A 14,834-nucleotide genomic window follows, 5' to 3' on the forward strand; every position below is an offset into this window, starting at 1 on the left:
ACAAGCTTGTGCATAAGAACTACGATTGTTGATCAAGTCTCAAATACTAAACCATACTAAATGTGAGTTGTATGCTTGAAAATGGGCTAGGAAAGTTGGTAAAAAGCAAATTCTTTTATACAGGTGTTTTAAAACAGTAAAAGCTTAAGTGAAAAGCCATCTACCTAAGACTAGACACTCTTTTTAAAATGTAGAAAATTATGAGTTGAGATTATAAAGATTTAAATAGATACTCTTGTTCCGTTTAGACTTTCAAAATAAAAATTTTAATTGTGTTCTCTCCAGATATATTTCTGCTTTTAAAAGCAATGATACCATAATTAGACAAACAAAAAATTTGAAGATTTAACTTGCCTGCTTATTAATAATCACCCACATGACTAGAAAGTATGAACAGGTAAAATTCACAGCAAATATAATTAGAGTTGCAGGTCATCAAATTTTGTGTTCATGCCAACTAGTTGGATTTTGTTAAATACTTCACAACTATTTGAAATGATAGGTGACAGGAGCAGAAAGTATCAAACTTCATCTGAATACCAATATCAATAGGTCTAATGATATTTACTTTGGAATTTAATTTAATTAGGATTAATAACAATTCTGAAACCTTATAAGTACATTATTAGAAGAAAACCTGCAGTAAAATGCATGCTATTGGAAGTCACAGCTGTATCAATTTTTTTCCAAATACAGTTTCCTAGCGACACCTGCTGGTGTAATATTCTAATAGCAACTAAGCAATCTACTTCTGGGAACATTTTAAAAATTGTGTTACATTTCTTATTACTATAAAGACAACAGATATATATTCCATGGTTACAGCTTTAAGGTAACCATACTACCTTCTACCTTTCAACCCCCTTTTTTCTTTAATTTTTGAAAATACATACTTTTAATCCATTCTGTAATCACAGGCTTATTCACCCCTAGTCATAATATTCAGTAAGAAGAAAGGAGGAAGATAGCAGTTCCACAGTCGACCACAAAGGCCTAAAAGTAACAGTCACATCACAATTCAGTCTCTTAGAAGTGACATGGGAATTAGGGTGAGAGGAAAAGTCTGTATTTACACTTCTAATTGAAAATTCTGAAATTTTATTAGCATTGTTAGTCTGATAACTTCGTTATACTTTCCTGTTGATAGTATTTATTTCTAATCTGAATTGCTGCACTAAGATGTGTATTAACTGCATTGTTTGAAAATTCCTTTTGTTTTTTTGGTAGGGTTCTTTTGTATCATACTTTACCTTACCATTAACTTGGCAAAAGTAGAGATTCGGTAAATATTAATTGAATTATAGTAATTACTTTATGTTACTTACATAGAAGAAATAGAAAGGTTTAAAGAGTTAAGTGTATTATCTTTATGTCTGCTTAAGAATAAAATGAGATTATATTAGAGAATAATTAGGCAATTTTTTTCTGTAGAAGAGGTTTTTCTATGTTAATAATTATAAAGGAATAAAGTATATTGAGTTCTTAAATATATTCCTTATTTATGTATATTTTCTGTATGATTACATGTAGTGTCTTGGATTTGAATACTGCATTTAAGGGGCAGCCACTGTAGCGTAGCATGGAAAACTTCCACCTGTGGTGCTGACATCCTCTGTGGTCAATGGTTCAATTCCCCACTCTAGCACTTCTGATCCAGCTCCCTACTCATTTGCCTGAGAAGGCAGAGGAAGATGGCCAAGTGTTTGGACTGCTCTATCTATGTGGAATAACTGGGTGAATTTCCTGACTCATGGCTTCAGCCTAGCTCAACCCTGGCTGTTGTAGCCATTTGGGGACTATATTAGCAAATCAAAGATTCTCTATCTTTTTTTACACAGAGAGGTCTTCCATGTGCTGGTTCACTCCCCATGTGGTCTCAGGAGGCCCAGTAAAGCTGATTTGAAGCTGGGAGTCATTAGCTTCTTCCAGGTCTTCCACATGGGGACAGAAGCCCAAGGATATGGGTCATCCTCTGCAGCTTTCCCAGGCCACTGCTTTGGAAGTGGAGCAGCCCTAACATGAGCCGGTGCCCATCTGGGGTGCTGGTGCTACAGGATAGAGGATTAGCTGGCTGCAGCATCATGCCAGCCCTAATAAATATACCTTTATAAAATAAAAAATTAAATATTATATTTGATTGATTCATAACTCCTGATCCTCAGACCTGTGTAGTGAGATGCTTGCTTCCTTGGCATTTTCTTTTAATTAGCTAACATGCATCTAAAACTTAGCATATCTGAAATGAAACTCGATTTTTGTCCTTGGACGTATTTCTCAGCATTCCTCATATTAGTGATTATATTGTCCTCACATTTGATCAAACCAAACATACTTTATAGTAATTTGTAAGTTCTCTTTTACGCTACATTCAATTTTCAAGAAATTCTACCAGCTCCTCTTTGAAATGTACTTAAAATCTCTCACATCTGACAGTATGGTTTGCATGACCATAGTTACACCTCTGAGCTAGCTAGCCAAATAGCTGCCAATTTTGCCCTCCTGTGGTCTGTTTCCCACCCAACAGCTACAATGATGTTTTTAAACGTAAGGACAGATCTTGTCGTTCCTTTGTGGAGAATCTGCCCAGATTCTTGCCTTGCCTGAAGGACTGTGTGAAGTCTGCACCTTTCCTTCCCTCTGTTATTGTGATGGCATTTCTAGCTGCTTCCCTCCTGTGTCCGTGATCTGTTTGCTGTTCTTGCAGATCACAGAGACTCTTCGTCCTGGACTTTGTGCTTGTTCTCCTTTAGCTTGACACTCTCTCCTTGATGCCTGAAGGATTTTGATCAGATTAGTAGATTTTACTGTTTCAGAGACACCATTGTTGGCATACTGTTCAATGCAATAGAAACGGATTTCTTGGCAGTTTTTTACTGTCATCTTGCAAGGTTTTTTTTGCCATAGCTATTATCAACATGTCTACTTTTTAATGTCTCTCCTTACTGGAAAGTCGGTTGGGTGAAAACAGGAATTCTTGACTGATTGCTACAACATCCTTAGAACCTAAACCAGTGCTTCTATCTGGTAGACCCTTAGTTAATGTTTGTTGGATAAGTCACTGAGCCTTCATTTGTAAGTGGAAAATGTGACTTGGCTTACACTGTAGTAACTCAATCCATAGAAAAGTCAGATCTCTTCTAATGGAGTCTGCTTTGCTTAAATTTTTATGTTTACATCATACCTTCTACATTTAGCACACATTACTGTAGTGTTTCATGTTTAGGATAATACTCAGACAATGTCCTTGGAACCATATGCAGAGCCATATTACTATTTTGATGATTCTTTTTTATGAGAATAATTACTTTTTTGTTCTTTTGACGTGTACATCCGACTCTCAATTACACTAAAAACCTTATAGACATGAATGGAAAGAATAGGCCCTTTTGTATCCACTCTAAGACTTTATCAATATCAAGTGCTTCCCACAGGGCTCTGCTGAGAAGACCAAACTTTCCTCATAATGAAATTGCAAATTCATTTGTATGTGCTTCTTTTATATGTGAAAGCCACTTTTTGAGTTTGGATCCTTAATTGCATTTATTGTTAAGTTCACAAATAGGCAATCCTGACTAGACCATTATTCAGTATTGCACAAAGATACATTGCTGTTTTTCAACATGAACTCACCAAAGCCGAAATTTTATACATATATATGCATATATATGTAAAATCTTTTAAGTCCACACTTTTTCTCTTACACTCAGTAGATCTGCAGCCTGCTTCCTCCTCAGATTTGAGCTTGTAAATTACTTCAAACACTTTCTTTAGGTGGAAGAAGAGTAATTTAAGAATTTTAGTGCTATACTTTTTGCATGGACTTTTATTACCTTACATATGAATTATTTTGCCTTTACCACCCTGTAGAGTAGATAGTTATATAAAATATTAGCTAAATTCTGTAGTTCCATATCTCTCTTTCAATAGTAGATCACATGCCTTAATTGAAATGATTTGAGTGTTTTAAAACATCTTTGTGCACATAGATCAAAAGCTTTCCAATAAAGCAATATATTTAGATTAATTTGGCTTATCACATTTTGAGCATTTCCTTTGCAATCTTTTAAAAAAATTTTTTTAAATGTATTTTTATTGGAAAATTAGATATGAGAGAAAGCTCTTGCATCCCTCTGATTCACTCCCTAAGCCACAACAGCCGGAACTGAGCAGATACTAACCCAGGAGCCTCTTCCGGTTTCTCATGCAGGTGCAGGGTCCAACGCTTTGGCCTCGACTGCTTTCTCATGCCACAAGCAGGGAGCTGGATGGGAAGCAGGGCCTCCAGGATTCAAACCAGCCTGCGTATGGGATCTGGAGCGTGTGAGGGAAGAACTTTAGCCGCTAGGCTACCATGCTAAGCCCCCTTTGTGACATTTTCATGGAAGAGCCTCAATTCATTTGAGACTCTTATTTTATTGAGGAATATCCAGTTTCCAATATTAGCATATATTAGATCATCATTGTGTCACCAGCTTTAATAGATTTATAAAATTGATTCTACTAATGAATATCCTAAAGCTCTTTATGTAATGTATTCTTACCTGTAAAGGAAGAAGAGAGGCACAGCACGACATTAGAATAATGTAAGACCGGTGTAGTGATGTCTTAATTTTAGCATCTTGTTTTAATGTTTTTATGCATGTGAGACTCTTCTTTTTTCTCTAATCATCGTATATTTTGAATCTTGTTCAATAAAAGATGGTATAATTTTGGGAGGATGGAAGAAAACTTTTACTTTTCAGGTCAAAATCCTCTCTCCCTTTCTGTCCCTCATTTCTGGTTGTTAATTTTATGTCCTCCACAGTGTGTGTGTGTGTGTGTGTGTGTGTGTGATAGAAAGTAAGGAAAAATCTGTCCACAGAGTTGTGATATAATTAAATGAGGCACTGCATCCAAAGACCCATAACAGTACTCAGCAATAGTTAGCACTCATTGGTACTGTTTAGAATTCTCTTTCTGATCTCTCCCACCTTTCACCCCAACCATTTTCCCCAATCTCTTGTGATTGAGGTTAATCAGAAGTTAAAGCTGTCAAATTCAACTTGAAGACTTTCTGTGCCTGCCAGTACATTCCTTTGCACTCACTGAATTAGTAAGTAGTAGTCAGGACCTCAACTTGACTAAGTATAACACCTAAGCAGGTGTATGTCACATTTTTCACAGCAGAATTGCTCTCTGAGAGAGTGGTTGGAGTGAAGAATGTTCCATGCCCAGACCTCGTTTTAAGTCCTCAGAAAAATTATTTAAGTCTCCTTCAGCAACCAGAGCTAAGAATTGAGTCCTAAGTTATTTTACTATTACGTAGGAAAACATTATCATTGCTGTTCATTTTGTATGTGGTGGCTGTTCATTGCTTGTTGCTTATTTGTTTGGTAAGGTTCAAATGGTTCTTCTGAATAAGAATGTAACCTCTTAAACATAATTCGTTGGAAAACCATTTATAATAGCTTTTTAAGGCTCTACTCTATTTCTCACAACATGCTATTTTCTAACTAAATTTTAATTGCTTTAGGTGCAAAGATGGCTTGAAAGGATTTGCATTTTCTGCACTTAGGTAAGTAATATTTTTGTTTCGGAGACAATTTATGTTAATCTTTTTTAAAAAAGGAATACCATTATATGTAATTACATAATTACAATAAATGTTTTCTGACCCAATTTTTAAGCTGCAGGGGATTTTAGAAGTCTCAGAAGTATTCCAAAGCCTTTGCCTATGGTTAATCAAAAGGGTGATTTATCAGATTTTCCCCCTAAAACTCTGTCAACTATTACTTTTGGTGCTTATCATATGCCTTAAACTGTTGAATATTAGAAAAGAAATGACATATTTTCTTCCCTAAGCTTGGAAACAGAGTCTTATATGAACAATGACTGAAAAACTAGGTACTTGATTATGTGATAGTTTTCTGTAGGAGAGCACTCACATTGTCTGACACATGCTAGATTTTACGCATTGCCAGGTCCCCCCTTTTTTCCCACCATATAGGCCATCTCTTCACACAGGGAGTAGTACTTACCATGTACTATACAAATTATATTTTAATAGTCAGCTAAGTAAGAGCTTTCACAGAGTTTAAAAATTAAATTTTTCTAAGAATTAATGAGGCAGGTATTTTTAACCCATGTGTAGCATGACAAAATTGAAACTTGATAAAATGGTAAAATCAACTTCATGTTAAAATCATGTGATGAAATCAACTTCATGTGAGTAACAGTATGTGATGTGACATGATAAACTCAACTTCACGTGAGCAGCCATATATATTGAATCCACACCCATACATTCCTGTTTAGATCATAATCATTGACTATTTTATCTTTTTCAAGTGCATATGCTAGGTGCTTAGTGAAGGTGAGTTGTGGCTTGGTATATATTGGGGAGAAAATCAAGGTAGACTTCAAATACTAGAAGACTAGAAGTTTTTATTTTTAGTATCCAATGTGTCGGTTCCTTCACTGCCACCCTGAAAAGTATGTAGTAGAATATTGCATTGCAGAGAAAGCAGTTGGGAAATGTTGACCTGTTATTAATTTTACAGGTGATATACTTTAAACGGCACATGAATCATGTAGGCACAGAGAAATAAAGAGTACTCTTTGTGGAAATGAATATTATTGAAAGGATAAAAAAATTTTAATTGGAAATATTAGGCAGGAGTGAGAATATTTAATTACTATAAGTTTCTATTAGGGAATATGTAGATTTTAAAAAATAAGTAGGGAAGAGCCAGATGATGGAAGACCTAGAAAAAAGGGCAAATTTGAGTTGTGGTAAGGTAGACTACCTGGGAGTCACTAACGGTTTCTGAGAAGGGGAGTTGATAGCATTTCAGAAAGATCAGGCTGGCCATGGTGTTTAGGACACTGAAAAAGAGGCAGAACGGAGAAAGATGAGATACTAGGAACTAGAGTTGGGTCACAGCGGGTGGAATAAAGAAAAGACCAGTTAGATTCAATGATGGAAGAAGATGAAGATCCGGTGACTGACACTTTGCTTCTTTCCTCTCCATCTCTCAGTTATTCCTAGTCAAGTATTGAAAAAACTAAAGATGTGAAAGAAATTTTTGTTAACAGAAAATCTAATGCTATACAAGAAAACTGGTTTGGGAGGGAACAGATGCAGTCTCCTGTGTGATTAAGAATATCGCTGACTGTGGAAATTGTATGGTAGTAATAATGTCATAATATATAATACTACATCTTGTAGTTTTTGTTAATAGATCATGAAATTTGCAGGCTGCAGTGTCTGTTGTTGTATTGGCTATGCAGTATTAAGCTGAAGGGGCGTAAGCACAACGGATAGTTACTGGTTTTCATAAAGAGGAGGGGAAAACCTTGAAAACCTTGTCCTTTTTTTTCCTACATGTCATTGTAGGCTCCAAGAATATTTGTAAATATTGATTATATATCATATTTATTTTGTCTCCTCTTAAGACACACTTGTAATAAAGGGGCCGCTTGTGCTATTAGTACCTAAACTTTTTATTTGTATTATAGGAAAATATTTATTGTTAGTATTCTTGTTTTAGAAAGAAAATGGTTAAATATTATGAGTTGCCTTGTTTTTATATTGTACATCGCCTTCTAAACAGATTTTAATTCATTTCAGATCTCCTGCATTGCAGATTGATCAATCTCAAAGCTACAGAACCAACACTCAGAAAAATATTACAAGAAACCAAATAAATTTTTTTGTTAAGTTTCATTGTCAGAAAATGTCAGTCTGTGGATTTTGTAGGTTGAAAAAGTACTTGATATGACATTCAGACTCTTCCTCTTAACATTCCTGACCAATTTCTGTTGCAGACATAAGCTATATACATTTATAGTGTGACAAAAGTCTAACATTAGAGGCTTGCCCTGTGGCATAGTAGGTAAAACATTCCCTGTGAATCTAGCATCCCATATGGATGCTGACTTGTATCTGACTTGTATCTTGGCTGTTCTACCTCCAATGCAGCTCCATGGTAATGGCCTGGGGAAAATAACAGAAGATTGCCCAGTGCTTGGGCCATGCCGCACATGGGGTATCTGGAAGAAGCCCGTGACATCTGGCTTTGACCTGTTGCAGCTCTGGCCAATACCAGTGGATGGTCTCTCTCTCAAGATTATTGTCTTCCAAATAAGTAAATAAATTGGTCTTAAAAAAATAAACACTTAATGTCAACTACAAGATGAAGAGGAAAGAGATGTGCTTATTATAGCCCAGTTTAACTTGATTTCTGTCATTATTTAACTTCATTTTGGAAAAGTTAATCAGTACCTGATCTAACTGAAAATGATGTAAATGAATGCAATTGTAAAAGAGCTTAAAGGGAATAACTTACAAAGATAATTATGCTGTCATAAAAATATGCACTGTCTACTTTGAGGAAGCCTGTCCTTTATTCACAAGGCATGAATTATGTATAGAGTATCCCAGTTTTATGTGTCCCAATTGGGAAGAGAGTAAAAGGTTTAGAATATTGAACTTTACTTCAGTTCAGCACCTGGTTTTTGATATATCCCTCAAATATGTAAGATAGTATGGGGCCTACAAAGATGAACAGAGTTCATTCAGTGCATGTTTAGTATGCTTTTACTTTGCTCCAACTCTTATAGTAAATACTGAAAATGCATTATGTATAAGTCAGATACAATTTCCTCACAGAGCATGTGGTCTGGTAGGGAAGAAACTTTTAATTATAATTTCACCAAGTATTACAAGGGGGAAATGTAGCTTGTCTCAAGAATATATTTCAGAAGATGGAACTTCAGTCTGGAATAAAGGCAGAGAAAGTGGGAAAACTCCTGAGATCCAGAGTTACTTATACAATAGAAAAGATAAAATTCTGTGAGAAAATAGATTTTATAAAATGATTTGTGTATTGGTATAGTTAGAAGGAAAGACAGAGATCTGCTGGTTCACTCTCCAATCGGCTGTACTGGCCAAGGCTGCGTTGTGATGAAACCAGCAGCCAGGAGTATCATCCAGGTGTCCCGTGCATGCCGGGGCCCAAGCACTTGAGCAGTTGTCTCTACTTTCCCAGATGGGGTTAGCAGGATATTGGTTTGGCAGTGGGGCACTCAGGACTCCTACAGGTGCTTATTCGGGATGCTGACATGGCATCAGCTTAACTGTGTATGCCACAATTCTGACTCCAAGGAGAATTGAGATTAAGTGCTATGACTCCACCCCCACCCATGAAGGGATAAGGAGTGAGGGGGAAAGAAGGAGCTGTTAGGATGGATTTTAGGGAGTGTTTTGTGCAGTGGTTTATCAGCTGCTTCGGAGGCCCACATCACATTAGAATGTGCCTGGTTCAATTCCTGACTCTGCTTCTGATTCTAGATCTGGCTAACATATATGCTAGGAATGAAAAGCTTATGACTGAATTACTTGGGTACATGCCATCTATGTGAGCAACCCACGTTGAAATTCTGTCTCCCAACTTTTACCAGGCCTAATCTTGGCTCTTAAGATCCTTTGGAGAATGAACCAGCAAGTGGAAGATTCTTTTCCTTTCTTTCATTCCCTTTCAAGTAAAACTAAAATACTTTTTAAAAAATAGATTTTTATGAAACTTAAAATTTTAATAAAGATGGAGATTTCAAAATCTAGGCAAGAAGAGCAGCAAAGAAGCATGGGCTTATTTGTAGAATGGTGATTAATTCAGTTGGCTATAATATGACAACAGCTCTTCTAACTGCCATCCGCTATGATCAGGTATTAATTCAAGCTTGCTTGTATTTGACTCAGTAGTAAGTGAAGACCAGTGAAATTCTTTGAGAATAGGAGTAGCATATTCTGACCTGGACTTTAGGAAGTGTAGGTACATGTGTGCAGATGATTTGAAAATCATCTATGTAAACAAATAATAGAAGTCATTGACATCAAGTCAGAATGGGAGTTGGAAAGTACACTAAGCCTCCGTTCATGTACTTTCAAACTTAGAAGTGTGCATAGCTCAATTACTAAGAAGTCAAGATTTAAAGTTAAACAATTCTGGGTTGAAATAATTGCTGATATTTACTGCTGTGGACAGATCCTTACTCATGCTGAGATTCATGGCATTTAACCTATGGCATTGCCATGAGCTTTAATTAACTTTATACTTGTAAGAAAAACTTGGTTGACACTGCACCTGTCTCCTAGTAAGTGCTCCGAATATGGCATTTTTTTGTTTTACCTTATAGAGCATGTATTAATTAGATATTTTCTATGTACCAGACGCTATGTTAAGTTCTGGGATGTAACAGCAAGTAAGACACACAGTTTTCATGGGAAAAACATTGACTACCAAAATGATGTGTATAGTTCTGTGGATTCCCTGGACTGAACACAGAGGTATGACCTCTAACTCATCCTGGCTTGGGAAAGGGCCAGCATCTCCAGGAGAGCAACATGTAATCTGAGATGATAAATTCTAGCAAAAGAAAAATGCAGCAGTGTTACAAAAGGTGTGAAAGATATTATTTTTTCTTGTTGCATATAAAGAATACTAGTACAGAACTTAAACTGTCCACACACGTGCATAAAAGTAACAAGTGTATTCTTTCAGATTCTTGCAGCTCTGCTGCAAAGCAAGCAGAGCTGCCACCTAGTGACAAACCAAATATTTTTTTGCACAGCCTTTGTGATTTCCTTTTCTATTTTTTTTCTTTTGAGATTTATTTGTTTTTATTGAAGGGTAGGCTTGCAGAGAGAAAGACAGACAGACAGAAAGATCTTCCATCTTTTGGTTCACCCCCAAGTGGCCACAGTGGCCGGATTTGAGCCCATCTGAAGCCAGGAGCAAGGAGCTTCACCCAGATCTCTCATTGGGTGCAGGGTCCCAAAGCTTTGGGCCATCCTTGACTGCTTTCCCAGGCCACAAACGGAGTGGATAGGAAGTGGCGCAGCCGGGACATGAACCGGTGCCCATATGGGACCCTGGCGCATGCAAGGCAAGAACACAGCCACTAGGCCTTTATGATTTCATAAGCTAGATGTTTTATATGTTTTGTCTAAATGAAACAGATTGCAGTTGTTGGCAGTAATGTCTTTTTTTTCTTTTCAGGGTGTGTAAGTTTACACTTTCACAGCTTCAAATTCCAGAATTTTAATTTGGTAGTATGTCATATATCTGTTTTATCTGCATTTTATTGCATTTTCTAAAATGGGAAAGTAAACTTTCCATTGGAAAGCTCAGAGCAGTGACTTAAAATTCCAACAAAGAATACCGATGGTGGGAACACTTTCTGGCTGCATATCAGTTTTTATAGTTTAACAACAAGATGACCTCGTTTAGGTATTTGATTTTTCAAAAGAGAAATAAATAAGAACAGCAATGAGGTTAAAATTTCCTAATGAATTAATCTGAGATGTGGCTGTTGAACCAGATACTGAGTCTTGGTCTCTAGTTGCTTGTGTTTCCTTGTGTGGGTGCAGGTGACTTTGTCCTGTGTGCAGCTGTTTCTGCCTCTCAGTGACATTAGGCATACATTTAGAGTTTTACTCTGCATGAGAAACTCATGTAATTGTAACTCTAAGAAGAGTTTAAGAAAATGATGTGATTGAAAAAAATACAAATTTTGTCACCTCCCCCCAAAAAGTGCTCCTTCTGATTGAAAAATTTCAAAACATCTAATACATTAAAAAGTGCTATCCTAAAAAGTGTGTTTCTTTAAAGTGATGTGCTGGAATTTGCCTGATTTAAAATACCTGTATGTCAAACAAATGAGTATTGCACTTTGCCAAGTATCCTGATTTTGACTATCTATTTTTTTTTAAACGAAAATTAGATTTTATGTAAATGGTGAAAATATGACTTCAAAGAAGATACTCTGCAAAATCTGTTATCTTTCTTATTTTTTAAGGTTAAAAATGCCTCACTCTGTGCTTTTTTTCTTTAGGTTCATTGTAGGGAAGGAAGAAATTCCCACACATTCTTACTCACCAGAGGCAGCATATATAAAAGTTGAACAAAAGAAAGAGAAGCTTGAAGACAAACCAAGAAAAATGAATATAATTGCTTTAGTCAGGAAACTTGTGGATTCAATGTGAGTCCTTTATCTTGATATTTTAACATGCTTTGTCACTGTTATATACAATATCTATTCTATGCCAAGGTAATTTTGTTTTCTGTTCAGGTAGTGATGATTATTTTTCACCAGAAACTGTGTACAGAATTTGATAAAAGGCACATGATGACAAGTGAATGATATTTCTCATTTTTGGCAGGAATGTAGAGCCTCTTATGCCTTTAAAATTGATTTCTCTAAAATTGAAGTACTTTTCTATTTCAGACTATTAGGAAACAAATTACTTTTGAGGAAACAGATTACTATCCACTCATTGAGTATGCCAGGTATGGAAAGGAAAAAATGTTCCTGAAAGAGAGTCAAGAAGATAAAAAATGAGGAACAGACCTTAAGAAAGCAATATTTTCTAAGAATAAAAGTTTTTAGGGCTTTGATACAGAATTGAGAAATCTTTTCAGCAAAACATTCTTTGTATTTCATATAAGCACACATTTATAGTTCTAATGTAAACTCTTGAGGAAGTAAATCTACTGTTTTGAAATTATAATGTCAGCTGACAAAAATAATCATGGCAGTTACTATTTTAGAGAGGGTAGGATGAGTACACTTTATAGGAAGTTAGAGAACATTTTTAAGGAGCTGATGCTACTAAGCTATCAGAAAACCATGTTTGACCCTCCTTTGGTTTCTACCAGCTGTGGGACTTTGCACAAGTCATTTAACCACTATGCCTCTCCCGCCTCTTTAGCTTTTTACTGGAGTCAAGCATCTTTATTAAAAAATTTCTGTGAGCATTAAATATAAAACACATGTGAAATCAAGACATAAAATATAAGCACAAAGTGCTCAGCTTTTATCATATACCACACCTAACTGAATTAAGTAAGGAATCATAGATTGCAAGAGTAATTGTGGTAGTTAATTCATTTATTAAGTTCAAAAACAGTTATGATTTACCTTAAAGAAGGAAAAAAAATAAAGGAGAGATCTCCATTAATTAAAGTGATTTCAGTAAAAGTCAGAGCAGAATTTGAATTATGTGAGTGAATGATGCCCAGGACATTAGAATTGAGCAGGCCGTGCATACTTGAACAAGAATAGACTCAGTAAGGCCCCTGGGTGACAACCAATGTAGAATTATATGGAAGCAGAGAAATAATGCAGGATTTGGGGAGTTGAAGACTTGGGAAGGTGTTCTAATGAGTGACTGAGGAAAGAGGGACAGTGTGGAGGATACCAACATTTAACCTCACCAGCGCAGTGCTTAATCATTTCAGTGTAGTTCTGGAGTCAGTGGCTGAGAAATGTCTTTAAAGACATTCATGAAATGTTTTTATGAAGCACGATGATTTACATAAGATAGTACTTCTCTGAATCACCTCTTTTCTAGTCACAGCTTTAATCACTCAGCAACTCACAGGAACAGATATGTCATATCATTCTCATGACATAAGAGCTGTGCTTGGAATAAGCTATTTTGTCACCCTAGCACAGGACAGGCTGCCAGTGTCCTGCAGCTGCTGGGTAGAATTGGATTTCAGAGACTCTTACTAATCAATTTGCAATTGGGATTGGAGAAGTGTTGAGCCAGAACAATGCTCTACAGATTAATGTTGCAAGCAGGAAAGAGTTGATGTGTTCCAGCCATGAAGATAATTAATTAACTATAGTCTGAAAGGAATTATACAGACTACTTATTTTGAAGCATGAATCCTTTAAAGAGAAAGGGAAAGAGCTAAGCTCACAAAAGATATTCCACTTATTTTTTTAATGCTTAGGATGAATAGATAATCCTTTCTTCAATATAGTAATTAAAATCAGTGTGTTTTACATTAGAGTCCTCTCAGCAGCAATGTTTATATTTAACATTAAGTGTTAAGTAGTTTACAGTTAAATTGCAAACAACTTGCTTTTAAATTGTCACATGGTCTCTCCATTTGTATTTATTTTAAAAATTCAATTTTGAGTTCTAATATTGCATCATGTTGCTTTTCCAGATGTTTTCTCTCAAATATAATTATGTATAAATTCCTGTAACCTGAGCATATTCTCATTATGATTTTTGCACAAGTACTGGCTTCATGGATGATTTATGACCATTATACTCTGCAATAAGTGATTTAAAGCTTCCAACGGATTTGGCAGCATATGTAGATAATATACACATATTTTTCATATTTAGTCACAAATACTTACCAATGTGACTTTTTTACTCCACACTCAAGAATTTTTAGTGCATTCATATGTTTTAAAAATATGATAAATAATAAGCAGCAAAGAAAACCAAAAATATTTCTTATCCTTGCTCCTGTATGCCTCAAGAACTCCCAAAGTGCATAAATTTAGAAGCCAGTAGTGTTGTTTTAACCTTTTTGTTGTTGTTGTCAGAGAGTCGTTTAAGACTCTTCAAACACCCACACATTTTAATTATAATTAGTTTAGTTTGTTGGGATTTAATTTCAGATGCAAAAATGGACCAAGGCATAGATGTTGCAAACACTATGAAGATAACTGCATCTCTTACTGCATTAAAGTAAGTATATGAAAGCACCCACTTTATTATCAATGTTAAACGTATATCAACGTATTTAAGAAATAATTTGGAAGTACAAAAGTTGACTAAAAATTGCTGTCATTCTTTGCATTTGATTTGAGCAATAAAAATCTGTGAGAAAAGGTGACGATTTAGTTTTTAATATGCACTAACCAGATCTTTAAGCATTTTTAAATTAGATTACTTAAAAATTAGCTTATTTAAAACTTATGAAATAGGGCGGGTGATTCATAGCAAAACAGAAAAGAAAAATAAGGTCATTAAACCTTGTACATTG

The 14,834-nt window shown here is 35.6% G+C and overlaps 1 protein-coding gene across 1 annotated transcript in view; it reads left to right on the forward strand.

Moving 5' to 3' along the window:
- TMEM135 (transmembrane protein 135) overlaps positions 1 to 14,834 on the forward strand; it is a 230,368-nt gene that overhangs the window by 197,407 nt on the left and 18,127 nt on the right. The window contains exons 7-9 of the mRNA XM_058663713.1: positions 5,513 to 5,554; positions 11,875 to 12,021; positions 14,467 to 14,536. Of these exons, the coding sequence (XP_058519696.1) occupies positions 5,513 to 5,554; positions 11,875 to 12,021; positions 14,467 to 14,536 (259 nt within the window). The remainder of the gene's footprint in view (positions 1 to 5,512; positions 5,555 to 11,874; positions 12,022 to 14,466; positions 14,537 to 14,834) is intronic.

The sequence above is a fragment of the Ochotona princeps genome, chromosome 4 (assembly GCF_030435755.1).
Source record: "Ochotona princeps isolate mOchPri1 chromosome 4, mOchPri1.hap1, whole genome shotgun sequence".
Lineage (NCBI taxonomy): Eukaryota > Metazoa > Chordata > Mammalia > Lagomorpha > Ochotonidae > Ochotona > Ochotona princeps.